Here is a 24,418-nt window from a genome sequence, read left to right on the forward strand (position 1 = left end):
GTAAACGCCAGCTGAATGGGTCCCTAAAACCTGTCAAAACATTTTGATACAAATTCACTGTTTTGAGAGGAAGAAAATCTAGAAATAGGGAGAGAAACATGCCAATAATCAATACAAGTACTTACGCATAAACGGCAACTTTTGCGGACATGGAAGGTTTGGAGAGAATGTGAAGTTTTCAGGCAGATACATTGTGGACTGTGCGGTGAAATCAGTGGAATTGGTACCATCTGGGTAGTCTACAAAGAACAAAAGTGGAAGAAATCATTAATATTTGGACAGTTTCTAGTTATTTTACATCTGAAATTAAAATATTCCAAAATCCCTGTACATTACATGACATACAGTGGATAAAAAAAGTCTACACACCCTTGTTAAAATGTCAGGTTTCTGTCATTTAAAAAAATGAGACAAAGATAAATCATTTCCGAACTTTTTCCACCTTTACTGTGACCTATAAAATGTATAACTCAATTGAAAAACAAACTGAAATCTTTTAGGAGGGGAAAAGTAAAATAAGAAAACTAAAATAATGTGGTTGCATAAGTGTGCACAGCCTCTTATAACTTGGGATGTAGCTGTGTTCAGAATTAAGAAATCACATTCAAACTCATGTTAAATAGGAGTCAGTACACACCTGCCATAATTTAAAGTGCCTCTTATTAACCCCAAATAAGGTTCAGCTGTTCTAGTAGGTCTTTCCTGACATTTTCTTAGTAGCATCCTACAGCAAAAGCCATGGTCTGCAGAAAGCTTCCAAAGCACCAGAGGGATCTCATTGTTAAAAGGTATCAGTCAGGAGAAGGGTACAAAAGAACTTCCAAGGAATTAGATATACCATAGAACACAGTGAAGACAGTTATCATCAAGTGGAGAAAATATGGCACAAAAGTAACATTACCAAGAACTGGACATCCCTCCTAAATTGATGAAAAGACCTGAAAAAAACTGGTCAGGGAGGCTGCCAAGATGCCTACAGCAACATTAAAGGAGCTGCAGTAATATCTGGCAAGTACTGGCTGTGTGGTACATGTGACAACAATCTCCCGTATTCTTCATATGTCTGGGCTATGGGGTAAAGTGGCAAGACGGAAGCCTTTTCTTGCGAAGAAAAACATCCAAGCCCGGCTAAATTTTGCAAACACACATCTGTGGTCTCCCAAAAGCATGTGGGAAAATGTGTTCTGGTCTGATGAAATCAAGGTTGAAAGTTTTGGCCATAATTCCAAAAGAAATGTTTGGCGCAAAAACAACACTGCTCATCACCAAAAGAACACCATACCTACCATGAAGCATGGTGGTGGCAGCATCATGCTTTGGGGCAGTTTTTCTTCATTTGGAACAGGGGCCTTAGTCAAGGTAGAGGGAATTATGAACCATTCCAAATATCAGTCAATATTGGCACAAAACCTTCAGGCTTCTGCCAGAAAGCTGAACATGAAAAGGAACTTAATTTTCAGCATGGCAACGACTCAAAGCATACATCAAAATCAACAAAGGTATGACTTCACCAGAAGATGATTAATATTTTTATCAAAAGGTGCTTCAACAAAGTATTACCGGTAGTTTAAGGGTGTGCACACTTATGCAACCATATTATTTTAGTTTTTTATTTTTACTTCTCTCCACCAAAAAGATTTCAGTTTGTTGTTCAATTGAGTTGTACAGTTTATAGGTCACATTAAAGGTGGAAAAAGTTTTAAAATGATTTACCTTTGTCTCATTTTTTACATCACAGAAACCTGACATTTTAACAGAGGTGTTTAGACTTTTTATATCCACTATATGAGGTTATACTTGTGGCACACCGGGAGTTTGGATATTTCCTGTGCATGGCACACAAAAGAGCCTTCTTTATCTTTCTGAGACCAAAAGAAAATCCCTGGAATTCATAAAGACTGGAGCATACAGATTTTGCAAAAGTGTTTTGCGGGCGTTCTATAAGTGGCGCAACCTGCGCCAAATTCATGTACCGGTCTTGTACTTGAAATTGAAAAAGCTTGTACATACTTCCATTATCATCAGGTGATCAGAAACACCTGGTCATACCCACTACAGAAATATATTGATCTGGGGAGTGTACAGCCCTAATCGGTTGTGTGCATTAGCCCTAAGGCCCCTTCCACATGGGGCAGGCTCCGTCAGAGTCCGCCTACTCAGCAGGAAATCTGTCTGCTGATCCCTGCTGAGCAGGTGGATGGGCCGCTCTCCTCTATGGGCAGTCGGATGTAAATGAACCACCAGTCCATTTACACTCGACTGCCATCTGATCCGCGAGGCGGATGGGGAACGGATCCCCATCCATCTGTTTTTAGCGAACAAGATCAGATGTCGGCGAATGTCAATGGATACATGTCTGTTAACATTTGCCGCTCCATAGAGGAAACAAGAGGGTCCAATTGGGTCTGCCTAAAAAACTGACAGGCAGATCCAATTGGTCCGCTAGTGGGAAAGGGGCCGGGCTTTATTCACACTTGGACTCCCGCATTTAGCTTATCTGATTGCAGGAGAAATTCTCGAGAAGTATGAACAACTTTTATGCTTCCCTGACTATTTTTTCTTGCGGTTTGATGGTCCTGCTTTATTGTATAGCTGCTTTTAAAGTTTCAGATTCTGAATGCCCAGAATTCTATTTTCTCTAAACCCAGTTAAACATCCAATCTGAATGATACATATGGAAAAATCATTACCTGCATTTATTTTAACGTAAAAACGTGATTCAAAACACATATAAATGTAGGTTTGACACTGCAAGTGTGAATGAGGTCTAAGTTGCCCCTTCACAACGTGAATACAAACTTACTACGGCATAAATATCATTAGCATTACCAAGATCATAGCAGAATGAATGACACTACTATAATAACTTTTCAACGTGTTCATCTGAGTGAAGCTTCCTAGGTCCTGTCCGTTTATTCTAGTATCTAGGCTCAGCACAGCCTCACACTTTGTAAACCAATTACATTATCAGACTACCCAGCTTGTTTGAACTTTCAGTTGTTACATTTGCTGCCAAAATGGGAACAAAAGGCAAATGGCCTACTGAACTTCTAGCAGCAACTGGTGACTGTGACAATTAAAGTGGTATCTTAGTACACCAAAGCACACAGATAAGCTGCAAACGCCATAAAATCGCCATAAAACACTATACAGCAGAAAACGACAATGCTATATAATGTAAGCAATGCATATAATCAAAGAGACCTTAAACTTAACAGGTATGTCTTATCACCGTGTTCTACAGAATACTACTATAGGTCATGAACTATGACTTTAGCTGAATTAAAAATAAAGTCATCATCAAATGTATGAAAACTACAAAAAAACTATTGGCTGGAGCAGGTAGAGGGGGTAAGAGCCACAATTAGGACTAGACTTACTTCACAGAAGTTTTTGTTGTTTATTCAGATGGTATGAAGTGTAAGGCAAAACACATGGCTTCTAATTGGCAGCCAGCTGTGGTCATTCAAGAGATGGCAGTTTTCTGTACACATGGCGTTATAGTGGTATGTCAAAACACACAAGAGCAATGTTCAAAACATAGATGACCTTTTTAAGCATCCTATCTCTGTAACATGGTGCCAGTCTATTCACACACCACTTATAATACAGATACTTACTATAGGCTTGCCAGTAGGTACAAGTAGTAAAACAGAGATTTCTACCACTTTAATTGGTATGGGGATGCACTGGATACATTTGCTGCCATTGTGCTATTGCTGGGTGTCCAGTGCGTTCCTATACCTTTAAAGAGGGCTGGGCTCCCTCCAGGCATACCTGCCCTTAAAGAGGTTGTAAAGGCTCAAGGTTTTTTACCTTCATGCATTCTATGCATGAAGGTAAAAAACCTCTGTGCAGCAGTCCCCCTAATACTTACCTGAGCCCGATCTTCTTCCAGCACTGTGTACGAGACCCTCAGCTCTTTGGGGATCCTGCCTCCTCAGTGGTTGAGACAGCAGTGGGAGCCATTGATTCCCGCTGCTGTCAATCACAACCAGTGAGCCAATGTGGAGGGGGGGTGGGGCCGAGCCACAGCTGAGTGTGTGAATGGACAAGCAGAGCTGCAGCTCAGGAACGAGCCTGCTTGGGTGCCTCCTTTGCAAGCTGCTTGCTCTGGGAACACTTGGCAAAAGGGAGGAGGCAAGAGTGCCAGCAAGGGACCAGAGTAGAGGCGGACCGGGGCTGCTCTGTGGAAAACCACTGCACAGAGCAAGTAAGTATGACAAGTTTGTTATATATATGGAAAAAAAAGGCTTTAATATATCCATTATATGTGCTCCAACTTTGGAGACTTTGGGAGGTTGGTGGGGAGAGGGGGAAGGGCTGCAGCTGCTGGAACATGTTACATGTTCCACCCTGAAATACGGGTGGAACATGGAATATGTTCCAAAAGGGAAACTTATCCTTTAACAAATAAGCCGATGCATAACTTTATAAGCACATCTGCACTCATAATTTTCTTTTAGGCTGGGTTCACACATATGCGAATTGGATGCAGGTTTCCCCACATGACAGAAGAGTGTGACCAGCTCTCAATGAAGCCGGTTCACACAGCTCCGGGGCGGCCGTGGTCTGCATTTATAAAGGGTCCTGTGCATCTTTGGTTCCAATTAAAGCAAAAATTTGGGCCTGATTTACACCTGAATCAGTGAACAGGGACGCACCAGACCCTATGATCTGAGCCGCAGCATATGTAAACCCAACCTTAGTCCCCCTGCAAAGTCTCACAAACATCTGCTGATCCTGCTAGTGGAGTTTCCTGTTAAAGTGTGGCACTGATGCTGCACTGCTCCTGAATTCAGAGCAGAGTTGTCACTCTGCAGGAGTTGTGTGCAGGGGGTGTGGCTATCAGCATTTTCACTGCAGATTCACAAGCCTGTAGCTTTTCAAACAGCACCCAGCCCCACCCAGTCCTGCCCAGTGCTTTCTGGATTGACAGCACTGCTTTGGTTGCTGAAACCTTCCACTGTGCTGCAGTATCTGGGAGGGAGAGCATGTGAGACATGAAGGTGGATCTGGCTCAGTCAAAGAAGGTAAATGAGATGTGCACTACATAGTAAACAGACTATGCTTTAGAGCAGGGGTGTCCGACCTTTTGACCTTCCTGGGCCACATTGGAAGAAGAGTAATGGTCTTGGGCCACACATAAAATACAACCCTGCCACACAGTATAGCCAGGAGAGTGACAACAATTTCTTTATAACAGTGTTGTCAGCTCCCTACTCCAGGCTGTTTTAACAAAAATCAAGGAGTACAGTATACAAGTACAAGTAGCACAGTGATGGGGTCATGATGTGTTCTACTCTCCAGTAAGCATTTTATCTGTGTTAGACTGACAACACTGTGTCGCGCAACAGAGCCTGATTGGCTGACACTGCTTGCCATACCTTCAAATCATATTTTCTGTGTTAGACTGACAGCAATGTGCAGTGCAACAAAGTTTGACTGGATAGCTGGATAAGGATAGCTTAAGAGCAGAAAAAGTTGGGCAGATCACACGTTAATCACGATTATAGATGATGTATATCCGAGTAACAAAACGTCATTATTTTTTATTCTAAAAAAGTAAAATAGGGCCACTAGTGTGATATTTGACACTGTTTTTGATAAACAAAGGCATGAATACCTGGTTGGATGGATGTACAATGAGGGGAAAAGTATTTGATCATCTGCTGATTTTGCACATTTGCCCACTGACAAAGAAATGATCAGTCTATAATTTGAATGGTAGGTTTATTTTAACAGTGAGAGACAGAATAACAAACAACAAATCCAGAAAAACTCATTTCAAATAGTTATACATTGATTTGCATTTTAATGAGTAAAATAAGTATTTGACCCTACTTGGTGATAAAACCCTTGTTGGCAACCACAGAGGTCAGGCGTTTCTTATAGGTTTGCACACAACTCAGGAGGGATTTTGACCCACTCCTCTTTGTCAATAAGGTTTCAAGGCTGACGTTTGGTAACTCGAATCTTCAGCTCCCACCACACATTTTTGGGATTAAGGTCTGGAGACTGGCTAGACCACTCCAGGACCCAAACAAGGAGAGTTGAGTTGATGCCAAAAAGCTCGATTTTGGTCTCATCTGACCACAACACTTTCACCCAGGTCTCCTCTGACTCATTCAGATGTTCATTAGCAAATGTCATATGGGCCTGTACCTGTGCTTTCTTGAGCAGGGGGACCTTGGGGGTGCTGCAGGATTTCAGTGCTTCACAGTGTAGTGTGTTACCAATTGTTTTCTTGGCGACTACTATGGTCCCAGCTGCCTTGAGATCATTGAAGAGATTCTCCTGTGTAGTTCTGGGCTGATTCCTCACTGTTCTCATGATCATTGAAACTCCACGTCGGTGATATTTTGCATGGAGTCCCAGACCGAGGGAGATCGACAGTTATTTAGTGTTTCTTCCATTTGCAAATAATCACACAACTGTTGTCACCCTCTCCCCAAGCTGCTTGGCGATGGTTTTGTAGCCAATTTCAGCCTTGTGTAGGTCCTACAATCCTGTCCCTGACATCCTTGGACAGCTCTTTTGTCTTGGTCATGGTGGAGAGATTGGAATCTGATTGAATGATTGCTTTTGTGGACAGGTGTCTTTTATACAGGTAACAAGCTGAGATTTGGAGCACTCCCTTTAAGAGAGTACTCCTAATCTCAGCTTGTTACCTGTATAGAAGACCCCTGGGAGCCAGAAATCTTGCTGATTGATAGGGGATCAAATACTTATTTTACTCATTAAAATGCAAATTAATTTATAACTTTTTAAATGCGTTTTTCTGGATATTTTTTGTTGATATTCTGTCTATCAATGTTAAAATAAACCTACCATTAAAATTATAGACTGATCATTTGTCAGTGGGCAAACGTACAAAATCAGCAGGGATCAAATACTTTTTTCCCCTCACTGTAGTAACAATTCTCAATGAATTCTCAAGGTGCTCATCAGATATTTTGGTGCTAATTTTGCTCTTCGCGTACACCATCCTTAAATATTTGCTCACAAAATATAGATACTGCCAAAAACCGATGACACGAATGAGGACTTATTGGGAAGAGTGGGAGATTTTTCTTTAGGAAGATAAAAGGTATAAAAGTCCAGTAAAGAAACGCTGCCGAATTTTTCATCGGCTGCATGTGTTCGCAAAGTGTAAACACATTTTTTTTTTAATTCCCCCTTAAAAAAAAAAAACATTTTCAACTAAATGATTTTGTGTGTGGGACGCATTCATAGCCCTCTTGTGCTGCAGGTTGGACATCTCTGGTTGAGATTGTCATCCAGGAGCATTTAGTTGTACTTTAAATGTACTTACAGTTGTGCTCATAAGTTTACATACCCTGGCAGAATTTATGATTTTGTGGCCATTTTTCAGAGTATATGAATGATAACACAAACTTTTGTCACTCATGGTTAGTGTTTGGCTGAAGCCATTTATTATCAATCAACTGCGTTTACTCTTTTTAAATCATAATGGCAACAGAAACTACCCAAATGACCCTGATCAAAAGACTACATACCCCAGCCCCCTTTAACATCAATGACAGCTTGAAGTCTTTTGTGGTATTTGTGGATGAGGCTCTTTACCTTCTCAGATGGTAAAACTGCCCATTTCTCTTGGCAAAAAGCCTCCAGTTCCTGTAAATTCTTGGGCTGTCTTGCATGAACTGCACGTTTGAGATCTCCCCAGAGTGGCTCAATGATATTGAGGTCAGGAGACTGAGATGGCCACTCCAGAACCTTCACTTTATTCTGCTGTAGCCAATGACAGGTCGACTTGGCCTTGTGTTGTGGATCATTGTCATGTTGGAATGTCCAAGTACGTCCCATGCGCAGCTTCCTGGCTGATGAATGCAAATGTTTCTCCAGTATTTTTTGATAACATACTGCATTCATCGTGCCATCAATTTTGACCAAATTTCCTGTGCCTTTGTAGCTCACACATCACTAAAATATCAGCGATACAGCTTCGTGTTTCACAGTAGGAATGGTGTACCTTTCATCATAGGCATTGTTGACTCAATTTTGGTCTCATCACTCTAAATCACTTTGTGCCAGAAGTTTTGAGGCTTGTCTCTGTGCTGTTTGGCGTATTGTAAGGGAGATACTTTGTGGCATTTGCGTAGTAATGGCTTTCTTCTGGTGACTCCACCATGCAGCCCATCTTTCTTCAAGTGCCTCCTTATTGTACATCTTGAAGCAGCCACACCACATGTTTTCAGAGGGTCCTGTATTTCACCTGAAGTTATTTCTGGGTTTTTCTTTGCATCCCGAACAATTTTCCTGGCAGTTGTGGCTGAAATTTTAGTTGGTCTAGCTGACCGTGGTTTGGTTTCAACAGAACCCCTCATTTTCCACTTCTTGATTGGAGTTTGAACACTGCTGATTGGCATTCTCAATTCCTTGGATATCTTTTTATATTCCTTTCCTGTTTTATACAGTTCAATTAACTTTTCCCGCAGATCCTTTGACATTTCTTTTGCTTTCCCCATGACTCAGAATCCAGAAACGTCAGTGGAGCACTGGATGAAAGATGCAAGGGTCTGTCAGGAGTCCAGAAACTCATTGACCCTTTTATACACACACACACTAATTACAAGCAAACAGATCACAGGTGAGGATTGTTACCTTTAATAGCCATTTAAACCCCTTTGTGTCAACTTGTGTGCATGTTATCAGGCCAAAATCACCAGGGTATGCAAACTTTTGATCAGGGTCATTTGGGTAGTTTCTGTTGCCATTGTGATTTAAAAAGAGTAAACACAGAAAATGGCTTCAGCAAAACACTAACCATGACTGAAAGAAAAGTTTTTGTGTTATCATTCATATTCTCTGAAAAATGGCCAAGAAATCATAAATTCTGCCAGGGTATGTAAACTTATGAGCACAACTGTATGTGCCATTACATTAAATGTTCTCTGTAAGAAGCAGAAGCAGTCATGAGCGGCCTCTTATAATCATAGCTGTCAGCTCTGTCAGTGCAAATATGCGTTGTAGCTGATCAGACTCTCTCATCTTCAGGCTGTACTATAGCTAGAGGGTAGAATTTCTGAACTGCAGGGAAAGTTTGCTGGTAAAATCCATGTTGACTAACATTATAACTTGTCTACTTTAATCATCAACATTTTCAGGCCTGTCCTTAACTTGCCAGGTCACATCATTATGATTCAAATGTATTACCAGTTTCCAAGTATGCATGCTTGTTACTTGTAATAAATAATAAAAAATATTTAGTCATGGTGACCATTACTATTGTCAAATCCTCGAGAAAAAGTGCAACCATAAAGGTTACAAGCAGGCATTAAACTCAGCTGTGGCTCAGGTGACAAGTTGGTCTCAGGTGGTTCCCACAATAGAAAAACATAAGAGAAGTACCTCAGCTGTTCATGTACACAACAGGAAAACCGTACAGCTATACACAACGTTACTATGGATGGCCTCAGGGCAACAAGTGAATTCAATTTTAAGGGCTGGTTCATCTTTTCAAAAAAAATTTTGAAAAATTGTAAAAAAGGCTGAACTCACGCCCTACTCTCCGACCCTAGCCCACCAACCACCCCTATTCAAACTGCACTCACCGTGGGTAAGATTTCCACCATCCACGCAGCCCAGGTCAACAGTCCTGAGGTTTGAAAAGCAGGTTCTTCTTCCTATTCTTTTCCTAGGTACCCCAGGACGAATCAGTGCAGTTGCAATTAGTTTAAGCCAGCACGTGACCAATCAGAACTGCCTTGATCTATCCCGGTATCCCTAGGGAAAGGAGAGGAAGAACAGGGCTTTGTGGATGGTGAAATTATATCACCCATGAAGGTAAATTCAGCAGGAACTGGGGGGTAGGGAGGGTGTAGGGTGTTAGGCCGGCCATACACGGAACAAATTTCTTTCCTGCAACCACAGGTTGCAGGAAAGAAATTTGTTTGATTCCCCATCAACACAGACAATATTGATGCAGGAATCCTTCCTGCCGGGCCATTGTCTTCTCCTGGCAGGGGGAAGCCGCTGGGAGATGAAAGTGATTATATCTAGCAGCTATAGCAGCTGCTAGTAATAACTGCAAGAATATCTGGCAAGCTGGTTATACCCAAGATTAAATCGATCAACTTGGTACATTCAGCCTGACCATTAATGGTTTGAATCCCGGCTGGTTCCTGCTGAACCGGCCAAAATTGGAACAGTGTCTGGCTGGCCATAGTTAACCGTTTCATTTTTCTGAAAAGTGAACTAACCCTTTAAAGCTTTTTAGATTGTAACCTCTAAACGAGCAAGGCTCTATGATTCCTCCTGTATTGAATTGTATTGCAACTGTACTGTCTGCCTTCATGTTGTAAAGTGCCGTGCAAACTGTGCGCGTTAAATAAAATCTGTATAATAAAAAGCTGAACTCCAGGTATGGATTTTTTTTATAGTTACAATGGTCCAGCTTCTACCAATGCAAGTATACATATTCCATACCTGGCCAATCCCTGTGCAAGCAGAGAATCGCTGTAGTAGCCGCCACTACCTGTGGTTACTATGCAGCAGAGCAGCCACTTGGCACAAATCTGGAAGACAGTGAGGATTACTGAAGTGGTGGCTACTAACATGATTCTCTACTTCCACAGGAACTGGCCAGGTAAGGAATATACATACTTACATTAGTCCATTCCATGCCTGCAATTCAGCTTTAGAGCCCTTGCACACTGGGGCGGGGGGCGGCGTCGGCGGTAAAACGCCACTATTATTAGCGGCGTTTTACCGTCGGTATGCGGCCGCTAGCGGGGCGGTTTTACCCCTGCTAGCGGCCGAGAAAGGGTTAAATACCACCGCAAAGCGCCTCTGCAGAGGCGCTTTGCCGGCGGTATAGCCGCGCCGTCCCATTGATTTCAATGGGCAGGAGCGGTAAAGGAGCGGTATACACACCGCTCCTTCACCGCTCCGAAGATGCTGCTGGCAGGACTTTTTTTACCGTCCTGCCAGCGCATCGCTCCAGTGTGCAAGCCCTTGGGGCTTTCACACTGGAATGAAAGCAGCGGCACTTTCGGGGCGGTTTGCAGGCGCTATTATTAGCGCAATAGCGAATGCAAACCGCCCCAGTGTGCAAGAGCTCTAAAAGCCGTAATAAGCCCAAAACCTAAAAATGTAATATACTGTAGCTTACCAATGCTTAGATGCGGTGAGTGTGACTGCATTCGTTTTTTTTTCTTTGATTTACACTTGCACGTAATTAGTTAAAAAGGTAAAATAATGAATCAGTCTGTACAGCTGCCTTTATATTCTTGGTTGTGTGTATAAATATATGAGCCCGCTGCAATCAGTAAAGTCAATATATAAAAATCCGCTGACAGGCAGGGGTTTTATAACAGGAGACCCCCTAGAGTTCAGACCCCCATCTATGGCACGCTCTGCATGCCATAGTGAAATGACTCATGTGCACATGTGCGGAGGTAACGTCACCTCAGTGTGGCCATTCAAACGGCCGAAGATAGGAAACCCAGAAAGAAAGACTGGGTGAAGATAGCAGCGCTGGAGACCTCTGTTTTTAGGCATGCCTGCCATAATGTAGTAGTATGCAGTGGCTTAAACCTGCTGGAGGAGCTCTTTTTTTTTAGCAAGAGTTTACTACGACTTTAATAACACACTGTTGTGTTAATGGCTACTTTCAATGGTAATGCTGAGTGACAATTTGCTTTATTTTTATTGGGCAATTTGTGAAAATTACAGACTATAGTCTCTTTCAGAAAGAGATAGTAACTTAGGTTATCTACTTGCATTCTGAGGCCAAACCATTGTAACCAAAACGTCAGCATATGGTCTTTGCGCTGCTAATGAATTTAATACAATTTTCCTCTACGGGGCCACTAATTAACCCAAGGGTGGGCAATTCATCTTCCCAAGGGAAGGCGGGATAGCATCAAGATGACTCCTAGGCAACATTCTCCCATTAGAACTGAGCCTCCCTGCTGTATCGAACAGTTCCTCGGCTCTTTCCTTCCAGTGCTCACAGCTCTCCATATGGACATCTGTCTGTTCCTCTCTGATCCTGTCATCTTCCTCACTGCATGCTGACAGTGGGGGCATTGAGGGCCGGATAAGGACAGCCAAAGGGTCAGATGTGGCCATGGAGCTGCAATTTGCCCAGGTCTAAATTAAAGTGGTTCTAAAGGCAGAAAGGTAAAAAACCCTCAGGGTGCAGCTTCCCCCCAGTCCCCCTTATACTTACCTGAGCCCCATCTCGATCCAGCGATGTGCATTATAGCAGCAGCTCTCCCAGGTCTCTCCCTCCTCATTGGCTTATACAGCAGCGGACCTCAAATTTCTCCTCTGCCCTTAACAGCATTCAAAACACCAAGATCAGCATTTTCTAATGCTTTTGATGTTTTAAATATGGCACCATTGACATCCGGGTAAACCGAAAGTGATGTCAGGTCATAGCTTTTTGAGTTACCATAGTGGAGAGTTGATCAAAGCCAATCCCGGCTTTGTTCGGCTTTCCGACCAGCGGGCACACAGGCACAATGCCAAGAAAGTGACTGTGCAGGTCCATTTTAAAGCGATTGTAAAGTCCTGTTTTTTCTTCATTAAAAATAAACATGTCACACATACCTCCTTTGTGTAGTGTTTTTTCGCAGAACAGCCCAGATCCTCCACTTCTCTGGTCCCTCTTCAGTGCTCCTGGCCCCTCCCTCCTGCTGAGTGCCCCCACAGCAAGCAGCTTGCTATGGGGCACCTGAGATGCAGCTCCCTGCGTCCATTCAGACACGGAGCTGCGGCCCGGCCCTGCCCCCTTTCTCTCCTCATTGGCTTGCTGACTTTGATTGACAGCAGCGGGAGCCAATGGTGCCGCGCTGCTGTCTCAGCCAATGAGGGAGAGTCCTGGACAGCTAAGTCTCTCATGGAAAATCGCTGGATCGAGATGGGGCTCAGGTAAGTATTAGTGGGGCTGAGGGGTGCTGCTGCACACAGAAGTTTTTTTATTTTCATGCATAAAATGCATGAAAATAAAAAAAAAAACCTTCTGCCTTTACAACCACGTTAAAGATGACTACGAACAGGCAGGTAAGTTATTGCAGAATAGACACAGCGTGTCTCTTTTGCGATAAACGCCTGCTCACCGTTTTATACTTTTAGTTCTGCATTACACAAGTTGCATTAAAATGTAAAGGTGTATTCTGGCATGAAACCCAGAAAACCTTTCAAAGGCAATGCTGTTTTCTGTGCTCTGCCTAAAGGATGAATATATATCATTTCTCTACAATAAACTTGTCCATGTGGATATGTTCGTTTGATATGGTTTCTTCGGTCTACTTTTCCATGTCGTACTAAAAAAGTGTAGTCAGCAAACCTCACTGGGAGAAGATATACTTCTTGTCTAGATGACTGCTTTAAATACAACCTCTGCTGTGAGCTGCAGGATCTATTAATGTCAGAAGTAAACCATTGACTGCGAGTTAGAGAACCTTGTACCATGACAACAGCACAGTTTTTTCCATTAAGTATTTGTACTCATGTAGAGAATAAAATATCGGTTCCTCCAATCCATTAGCAATCCTTTTTCTGGTTTATAAGGGGTAATTTGTTATTAGCTGTTCAAAGCTTCCTGTTTTGGTTTTCTAGAATGGAATTAATAGCAACAGCTTGAACTTGAATATGAACTGCCTAGATAGATGTTATTTTCTGATAAGTATTCCCAGGGGCATGAAGTGATTTAAGCAACTAGCCTTATAAAAGCAGACTGAGGAAATGCGTAGGCCACTGCTGTTACATATATTACATGCAAATCATATAAATATTTCTGATTTCATTTGACCTGCTCTATGCTATGTAAACTTTGAGATCTAAAGCAGGATATCAACGAGGGTTCTGTGGAACATTAGGGTTCCTCCAGAGGTTGGTAGAGGTTCCAAGAGCAGCGAGCAATGACAGAATGATCTCCCACCTACAATGACTACCAAGGTAATGGGAAAATTGGAGAGATAGAAATGAACCCGCAAGGTTGGTGGTGCTATTCACTAATATTGTAATGATTTTCATGTAGGCAATCTGGATACAAGGCACGTAAGCCTCTACACTCTGGCAGATCTCTGCAGTTTCCTTGGTTTGTAATGCAAAACAGCAAGAAATGAAGCACCATATCACACAATTTTATTCCAGTAAAAGTCAAAAGAACCATAAAAATAGTAGATGTTTCTTGGGGGTCTAAAAATACCCGTTCATCCAAAAAAAAAAAAAAAAACATAAGGAAATGTCTATATCAGGGGTGTCCAACCTGCAGCCAGAGATGGCTGTGAATAGGGCCCAACACAAAATCATAAATTTACTTAAAAATGTTGAATTTCTTGTAAATATGCATTTGCACTTAGCGAACACATGCGTTTAAAGAAAAATTCTCTTTACTGGATTGTTATACGTTTTATCTTCCCAAAGGAAGATCTCCCACTCTTCACAATCACGCCTTATTCATGACATCAGTTTTCGACACCACTTAAATTGGTGAGCAACTATTTTATTTTTTCTTTCTAACAAAGATTGCAACTATTTTCAAGGATGAAGCACACAAAAGGGCATAATTAGATATATCTGATGAGCACCTTGAGAATTCAATGAGAATTGCTACTTCATTCATCGAACCAGATACTGATACGTTAGTTTATCAAAACAGGTATCAAATATTAAGTTTGTAACAATTTTTACTTGGTTTCTGGAGGATACAAAAAAAAAAAAAGAAAAAAAGAAAAAAAGAAGACACAAGCAGGAATATGTTCAGCCCTTTGCCTGCCTTGCTTTTAAAGAGGAAGTAAACTCCCATCTCGGACTTTTACCTATAGGTAAGCCTATAATAAGGCTTGCCTATAGGTACTGTAAATATCTCCTAAACATGCAACGTTTAGGAGATATTTACTGCACATGCAGCCAATGACATCACCTGGGCCGTTCCTTTAGAGTCCTGTGCCGTAAAAGTGCCGTCATCGCGGCTCCGGCCAGTCACACAGTCGGATGGAAGTGCCTGCAGCGGTGACAGTGTGATGCTGGAAGGCTTTGTTTTCAGGCAAGTTTAACACAATGTGCTAGTATGCGATGCGATAATAGAACATTATGACATTACCTTGCAGGTTAGGGGAAAAAAAAAAAAAACACCCAGCGGTTTACTACCGCTGTAAGTGACCGTCACTGGCCTCATTGAAATATTGCATATCGGGAAAGCTGTTTTTTTTAAAAATGCAATTTACACGCGTTTCTGCATGTCATGCACAGGCCAGTCCATTGATTTTAATGGGCTGCCCTATGTACATTTGTCGCCCGAAAATGGCTTCGGCTACTTTCTGGGTGACGAGCTTCGCACAATTTTAAGCTTGTTTTGCGACAATTTTGTCACGCCTTAAAAAAAATAAATAAATAAAACAATTGCACTGTGTTTGGGATGATATTATTACAGCACCCCAATGCTCGCTGCACGTTTTTTGGAATCACAGGCAGGATTACGGCAATTCCAAATCGCCAAGTGTGAATGGGGCCAAGGGGTCACTACATGACATAAAAGTCAGTGGGAGGTGCCACAGCATGTGGCAGAAGAGCAGGAATTCAACACACCCGAAGTGTCCCATACTTGCAGCAGCACGGGATCAACACTGTTTTTTTTTTTATTATATAGGGCTGCTGGAGAGGTAAGTATATAGTAATTATACATCTTCTTGTTTTACAGACTGCCTTTATTTTTGTTTCAGCATCATAGTGGTAGGGTTACTTTAAATCACCAGGATTGCAGGTCAAATTGAACCTGTGTCCACATAATATATCTGTCAGTGCTGTAATGGCACCAAACAGAACCACTCCAGAATGGCCAAGCAGGTACTAAAAGTGAGTCGAATACCCAAGTTGTACCTTTATAAATGGTTTCAAATGCACTCCCCCTTTCAGAAATGTTTGCCATATAAAAACAGGCTAAACAATGATTCAATGATGACTTTTTTGCCAAGTCAACATAAAGCCCTCGATTCCCATGGCAAAATGGTGGCATCATGGGGGCCACAGACTTGATAATGCACCAATGAGTTTTTACAAGTAGAAGAGTTCACATTTGGCAGTGCTTTCTGTAAAGACTGGCAAAAGAAAAGGGTTGTTTATTCCAAATGATATGGGGCACCCAAGATGCTGAAGAAGGCATGTATACATAAGCCCTGGCAGTGCTCTACAGGAGTCTATACATTGCCACTGGGATACCAACAACCGTACTTTTTTAAAATGAGAGAATTCATCAGAGAACTGGAAGAATTAGGGGAGGCAAGGCTGGGGTGCACTGGGGAAGAAGTTTGCAGTATGGATATTCCTTCCCCAGTGCAAAAACGGACAAATCCATGTACCGGTCACCGACAGGAACATGAATTGGGTGCAAGCACCACTACTTTTGAAGCTGCGCCCCAACAGAATTCTAAAGGGTGTCATAGACCCCTTCACGAATTCCCACATTGTTTTTTAGCAAAACACTCTCAGACTGACCTGCCCCAGTACTGTCATATACATCAAGTTCTGCTATGTCACTATTTTGTTTTAAAGTTTCTGGGAGGAATCAAGGGATTATGAAGATCCTCAAGAAACAAAGGCTTTACATGTATTATGACATTTCAAAACCATCATTATTCTATTCATAGAAACAGGGAAGCTGCTACAAAAAAAAATGTACACATTATTAGTATGAATACCAGACAAGTGCAAAGGGAGGGGAAGGAAAGAAATCTCGCTAAAAAAGAAACTAGTACGAACAAGAACATGAAGCCTGCCATTGCTGAAGATGCTAGTCATCTGCCTGTCTCTGACTTCAGTAGATACAATCATGAGACAAGTTGTGTTAGGGCCCTTTCACACTGGGGCGGGCGGCGACAGTAAAGCGCCGCTTACAATAGTTGGTATGCGGCCGCTAGCGGGGCGGTTTTACCCCTTGCTAGCGGCCGAGAAATGGTTAAAAACCACCGCAAAGCGCCTCTGCAGAGGGGCTTTGCTGACGGTATAGCCGCGCCGTCCCATTGATTTCAATGGGCAGGAGCGGTGAAGGAGCGGTATACACTCCGCTCCGAAGGGGAGGGGCCTGGACGGAGCTGTCAGCAGACAGAGAGAGCAGGAGATTTGGAGGCACACACCGCACCGCACGCCATACCGTTACGATGCTTATATAGAAGGGTGCACTGACGCACCTGTAGCATGTGAGTACCCCAGCAAGGGGTGAGTTTTATATACATTTTAATAAATATTCTTTATTGTTAAACTATATTGCGCTATGGAGTTTCTTTTCTCTTGCATAAAATCATAATTGGGAGCATTGGAGACCTTACAGCTGATTCCATTTGAGCACAGGAGTGGCTCCAAAGCACATTTTGACAGAGTTTAAACACTGTGTCACACGCTGGAAGGTGAGCGTATATGCTTATGGGGATCACTGGAGGGCACTAAGGCATGTTTTATGGTGCTGCACTTTTGAAGAACGTGATGGATGAGCTTTACTGATTATGGACACTATTTTGGGCACTTTAGGCAATTTTGGATTTACACTGGTTGAACCTCAAAGATTCATATGAGGAACATTATTGTTTTTCTTCTGATTGGGCACTTAGTTTGTGTGTTCAATATAGCACCTTGCACCTTGGATGTATGCACCATCAGTCATCTCTGATTTATTGTAGCACCTTGATTTATATGTATGTTCACTTTTTGCACTTAGCACTTACTATTGTATGTTTATATATATTTTTAATATTATTAGTTTTCATTATTATTATTTTCCATCTAGCGCAGACACATTTTTGTCTTTATATCTCACTTACACGATTATGGAACGTGATTTAGTGTTTGCTGCTGATGTTGGCCTATGATTGATTTTATATTTTGATTTTATAAGGCATTAACCCGTATGTGGCTCGCAAGGTTTTTTATTCATTTTGGTTCGCTCCGAAGATGCTGCTAGCAGAACTTTTTTTACTGTCCTGCCAGCGCATCGCTCCAGTGTGAAAGCCCTCTGGGCTTTCACACTGGAATGAAAGCAGCAGCACTTTCGGGTCGGTTTGCAGGAGCTATTATTAGCGCAGTAGCGCCTGCAAACCGCCCCAGTGTGAAAGGGCCCTTAGAGTGAAGTTGGATGTTCTGATCTGCAGACTTGTTCTGGGTAGGGATCGCTGAATGTACTGAAGCCAATGGTTCAACATTACATCCATGCAACTACAATTTTCACAATGTGTTCAGCAATAGCTGCCTACGTATTGCTCTCACTACAGTTCCCTTTTAAAGAAGAACTCTACTCCAACACTAAAATCTACTGGCATCCACGATCTAAGACTAACCTATCTAGCCCTGTAAAGAAGAAATCGCTATACATACCTTTTTGAAGCCGCTCCGACTCCAGCGGTGGAAGCTCTGCAGAAGACAGCTAACAAAGCTGGAAAATGCCTGGAAAGCGATGTCACCCATAGAGTTATTATGGGGCTTCTGCTGTTGGCTGCCTCTCCTGCACACTCCTACACAGAGCCTGGGACTGGACCAGAGCAGCTTCAAAAAAAGGTATGTATAGCGATTTCCACTTTACAGGGCTAGATAGGTTAGTCTTAGATCATGGATGCCAGTAGATTTAGAGATTTTAGTGTTAGGGTGAACTTCTACTTTAACACACAGTGGCAAGGCTTTTCAAAAGGAACCTATGCCCAGACTACACACTGAGGCATTTACAAATTCTGAACAAGCAAAACAAGCACTTTAAAACAAGCCCTCATACACCTCTCGCTAGCTAAAGGCACAATGGTGAAATTCATTTTCAAAGATCTTAATAAAGTCATACGTAAATCTAAATCACACTACAACATGTAATAAAGCCTAAGTGCAGCCAAAAAAAAAGGAAAAAATCAGCACAAGGGACATAACTTACAGTCAGTAGGATGCGTCTTGTCTTTTGTGCTGTTCTCTCTTCTCTTAGTCTATTAGTTCAAATCCTCTTCCATCCATGGCTCCTCCCACACTGCCGCTGTTACCTTCAGGTGTGGCTGGGGTTAAAAGAACTAAGGGGCTGTCACAGGCTCTTATCAGGGGACCCCGACTATGCCCACCCTTTCCACCCAGCTGCTCCATTCATAGAAGCCATACTAAAGGTTCAATGAATGAAACAGGATCTAAGCATAGAGGGGGTGGACCCCTCAATCATCTGCCCGTCCTCCATTCATAGATCCTGTTTTATTCATAGAAGCTGTAGTATGGATTCTGTTAATGGAGGAGCTGGGTGGAAAGGGTGGAAATAGCAGGACTCGCTGTATGAAAGTCTGTTACAGCTCCTTCGTTCTGTTACCTTCTGCCGCACTGGAAGATTATGATGGCGGTGGGGGTCACGGACAGAGGAGGATTTCAACTAACAGAAGAGGCATCAGCACAAGGGACATACACTACCAACTGTACATTATGTCCCTTCAGCTGTTATTTTTTTCTATTGTGGCTGTCTTTAGGCTTTAAAATCAAATGCAATACTGCATGTGTTTTAATTGTGCCTGGTGTGAACAAGCATAAAAGCTTCCAGAGACTTATCTGTCTTCTCTATACACGCTCCCGAATCCTGCTGCTGCGTCCATTGACACAGACAGCAGGACTCAGCCCCGCCCCCCTGGGTCACTGGATTTGATTGACAGCAGCGGGAGCCAATGGCTCCTGCTGCTATCAATCTATCCAATGAGGACCCGAGACAGCAGCTGGAGCGGCTGTGCTCATCCCCATTGCTAGAACAATCGAGTTCAGGTAAGTAAAAGGGGGGGGGGGCCTGCACTACAAAAGGTTTTTCACCCCAATGCATAGAATGCATTAAGGTGAAAAAACTTTAGGGTTTACAACCTCTTTAAAGAACCCATTAGGATAAAAACATTGGAGCAGTCATCGCCATGTTACTTTTCAAGGTGTGAGTACTGGGGCTGCCATACTTTGTCTTTGCTTCCCTGCATATATTGCTTATGTGTTTAGAAATCAAATATGCACACACTGGAGCATATGATCCAAAGCAAGGCACCAAAGATAGTCCCAATATTTTGTCCTAGATTGCACTAAAGGCATTAGCATTGTCATTAAAGACTCCACTTTCCTTATACCACTCCATGATTGGCTTGTGGCATTAGCTTTTAAAATGTATAACACTCTTATGATACACCAGTAATACGAACAATGTTGTCTAAAATTTGTAGATAAGACACTTTCTAGCAAGATGAAGGTTTTCATACAGTAACAACAAATTAATAAACCAAAATACGCAAATTAAAGAAAAAATACCCAAAGTTCATTCCATGGACTAGATGTGTTGAAAGCAATACACACAATAAAAATCAGATGAATCAGAGGATGACATTACCTGTTCCATTTAGTGTACCATTTTTATTGGTATATTGTCTTAGCATATGCCCAATGGTTCGAACGTTGTCTCGTAGCATTATGCCTTGAGCTTGTACCATGAAGAGGTAGGTGTTTGCTGCAAAAGAAAAAACGGGAATCAGACTAACAGCAATTTCAAAAAAAAAATTAGAATTAATACAGTATTTCAGGAAAGACCGACTTACAATTTTTTAAAAAGGCATACTGCAAAACACTGGAAATACATGTTCTACCTGGATTCACACACTCACATACCCTTGTTATCCAGCCTCCAACTACAATGCATCCCCTGCTCCTCTTAGCAGATACTACGCCTGGTCTAGGATCAGCCGCACCCTGTGATTGGACAGTGAGGGAGGCCCCTCCTGTAAGCATTTTCAATGTCATAAAGCCCTGATTGGTTCAGGATGCCGCTACTCCCTCCCCAAGACTGCATGCCATTGTGCGGAGTACAGGAGACGGATTCCAATACAAATGTATAAATCTATGCCAATTTCCATGGGGGATCCCATAAAATAAAGATGGTGGTCTCATACCAGATATTTTATTAAATGTTATGAAAAGGATTAGAAGCGATAACTCCACAGAAGGAAAAGGCGCCAATGTAATCGGAAGAGGTAGACAAACGTGACATCGGAACTACTCTGCCTTGGTGAGGAGTAACATCCAAACTGGATTATTCCTTCCACTGTGTACCATATGGTAAAATGATCCATATAGCGAGCTGCAGCAGTTTCATTCTTATCCTTATTAATTACATTGCAAAATAATGATAATTGTATATCAAGTTTTGTTTGATGAGATGCAAGACTTTATTGAATTGTCACAAGTGACATTTGATCCTGTTCTATTGCTCAGAGTGCAGTGTTTTCAGTGCACCACTGCTGGCCACATAGGCAGGGCTGTTGAAATCACAGGGCCCCATACAGCCTACCTGACAGGGCCTCCTTCCCCCAGCCAAAAGTGACTGAGGACCTAGATTTATCAGTCCCTTTCTCTGTGGCCTCAGCTGCATAGAAGAATGAATAGGAAGCGCTCAGAGGCTTCCTGCTCATTCACAAACTGAAGCATAGTAAACAGTTTACTAAGCATCCATGATCAATGGACACAGTGAGTGATTCAGGAATGGAAGGTGCCAGTAAATGATATGATATTTACCAGCCCCTTCCCCTGCTCTCCATCATGAAACATTCCCCTGTGTGCCCACAGTAGCTGCTGGCAGGAGAGGGGGGAAGCCAGAAGTGCTGCAGGGGAAAGGGGCACACAGGGGGCCCAGACAGCAGATGGAAGGGGCGCATGTGCTATAACCAATCCCCCTGCCGTGCATCCAGAGGGAGAAAGAAGAGGAGAAGCTGGCAACGCTGCAAGCGGAGGCAGGAGAGGATCAGTGTCTGCAGTAAGACAATACAGCTGGACCTCCTGCTCAGTAGGTTCCCGGGCCCCCCTTTTGAACATGAGCGGGTCCGGACACAGTACAGGAGGGCTGACTGTACTGCCTTATCAGCGGCCCTGCACATAGGAAAGAGTTAAGAAAAGTGATCCACAACTCTTTACTTGCTCTTAAAAGTTTATTGGTTCTAAATAAAAGACATAATTACATGTAGCAAATGTTAACGTGTTTCAGCTTTGTTAGCCTTGTTCCCAACTACAGTATGTTTGCAGCCTGTGATTGCTCATCCTGCACCCGACTGCTCTGGGATATTTCCTCACCTCATTTGGGTTGTGGTACCAGTGGGCCTTAAAAAGCGTTGTTTGGCATGAAGTATTATTCCTTCTGGATGGTTTTTCATTTTTCTTATGAATACTATATATACGGTCCTTCATATCTTTGTTCATATTTTCCGCAATGAACACAATACGAGTTAAAAAGATGGTAACTGATATTTAAACTGTCATCTTGTGATAGGTCTTCTATATGTAAGAGTATATGGGCATCATTTTGCATGCCACCACACCAATGTGCCATCTTCAGGTTATCGCTCTCTGCTTATTTCCTGGATACTCTCTAATAAACTAGTCTGTTGCGCAGCTTAAGGTTTTTACCTCCCCTGACTACTATTGAGTAACACCTCAGAGACCATCGCTAGCAGCACCAGGAAACACTGGCAGATGCCCAAGAAAAGCATCACTAAGTTAATTATACAGTCTCCCAAGAGGTGTCATTTCTTCCTAGCACTCAAAGACTAGAAAACCTAGACACCACTGATGCCAACTGGCAATGTAGAGGTTAATGACAGGTCAACTTTAACACTTCATATGCATCGTTGGGGCATATGTCAAGCATTGCCAAATCACATTTTTGAGGGAGGAAAAAAGGCCTAGTTCTTGCTATTAATATAAAATATGCTGTTACAAGTACACTCACATGACCTTATACCTAGGCATAGATCACATGGTCTCTAGCTACCAGAAGCACTGTGGGAGTTTCATGTCATCAAGGTCTGCAGATGGCCTGCTGCTGTCATTTTCACAGATGCCTCCTTGCAGCGACTTCAGAGAATCAGCAAGGACATCACAGTGCACTATTGCTAAGCAGGAAGCCAGGCTAAATATGCACTAAGCAAATACAGCTGCCTAAGGCACACACATAATTACTAGGAATACATAGAAACCAGGTTTGAATACACGAACACGCAATGATATGTACAGTAGATAGATATTCTCTTTCATGGGCTATTCTTTAAACGCAAAAATAAAAATAGGCGACTTCTTCAACCAGTTTTGGGCCTTGGGTGTATCAGATATGCCCTAGAAAACATTAGTGCCGGTTCACATATATGCGATTCGGGAACCAGCGCAATTCCAGTGCGAAATCCTGCATCGCATGTCACCTGCCGGCGGTTCACACTGTCCTATGGTGTGGATGCGATTTCAGCCATACAATCTGTATTGATGAATTCGGATCCTACAGACATCGCAAGTGATCTGCACAGCACCTTTGGTGTACTTGGTACGCCCTGGACATCTTCCACTACCACAGCCCTGGAGCTGTCCAGGCCACTGTCTGTCTTAAAGGAGAATGCTCCTGTAATGAAATGAAGTCTGAAAACAATGGCAGCTTTCATTTATAAATACAGTGGGGGAGATTGACTAAAACTGGAGCACTCGGAATCTGTGCATGGTAGCCAATCAGCTTCTAACTTCAGCCTGTTCAATCAAAGTGTTTGTAAACCCCCCCTTTTTTTTTTTAATAAAAATGACAAACACGTCTATATATACCTGGTCTGTGCAATTGTTTTGCACAAAGCAGCTCCGATCCTATTCTTCTGGGGTCCCCTGCCAGCGCTCCAGGCCCCCCTCTTCATCAGGTGCCCCCACGGAAAGCCGTGCAGGTGCACTCCCAAGTCCCACTGCTGCATCCATTGACACAGACAGCAGGACTCGGCCCCACCCCCTGCGTCACTGGATTTGATTGACCGCAGCGGGAGCCAATGGCTCCTGCAACTATCAATCTGTCCAATGAGGAAAGAGATAGGGGCTGGAGCCGCTGCGCTTGTGCACATTGCTGGATTTGATCAGGCTCAGGTAAGAGGGAGGGATCTGGGGGGAGCTGCAGCACACAAGGTTTTTCACCTTAAAGAGGAACTGCAGTCTGCTCACATAATTTGTAATAAAAACATCTTTGCCATTCTGAAGCTTCTCTCCAACTACTTTGCTTATTATTTTAATATATACTGTAATTCTGTACTTGCCAAATATGTTGCAGAAATCTCCCTCCACTCAGTCTGGTGGCAGCCATTTTAATTTTAGGCAGCTGAAGCTGCAGCCTGTTCACTTCCTGCATTTACACAGACACACACCTCCAGCTCTGCAGCTCTCATTGGCCCTCTTATGACTCATAACCCCCTCACTTCCTGGCAAACTCTCACGAGAGTGAGAGCTGTGTATGATGTCATAAGCCTAGGCTTTTTACCAAACAAGAAACAGGAAGTGGGCTGTATATGGCAGAAAAAAAAATGTTTTACTATCCAAATTTCAAACAACAAGGGCAGAAGATTTAATAAATGGACAGCTGAAAAAATGACTCACGTTCCGCTTTAATGCATAGAATGCATTAAGG

The 24,418-nt window shown here is 42.7% G+C and overlaps 1 protein-coding gene across 1 annotated transcript in view; it reads right to left on the reverse strand.

Annotated features, from left to right (window-relative positions):
• B4GALT6 (beta-1,4-galactosyltransferase 6) overlaps window positions 1–24,418 on the reverse strand; it is a 136,259-nt gene that overhangs the window by 44,548 nt on the left and 67,293 nt on the right. Inside the window, exons 2-3 of the mRNA XM_073631517.1 lie at window positions 20,339–20,455; window positions 126–239 (exon numbers count right to left, since the gene is read on the reverse strand). Of these exons, the coding sequence (XP_073487618.1) occupies window positions 126–239; window positions 20,339–20,455 (231 nt within the window). The remainder of the gene's footprint in view (window positions 1–125; window positions 240–20,338; window positions 20,456–24,418) is intronic.

The sequence above is a fragment of the Aquarana catesbeiana genome, linkage group LG05, assembly GCF_042186555.1.
Source record: "Aquarana catesbeiana isolate 2022-GZ linkage group LG05, ASM4218655v1, whole genome shotgun sequence".
Classification (NCBI taxonomy): Eukaryota; Metazoa; Chordata; class Amphibia; order Anura; family Ranidae; genus Aquarana; species Aquarana catesbeiana.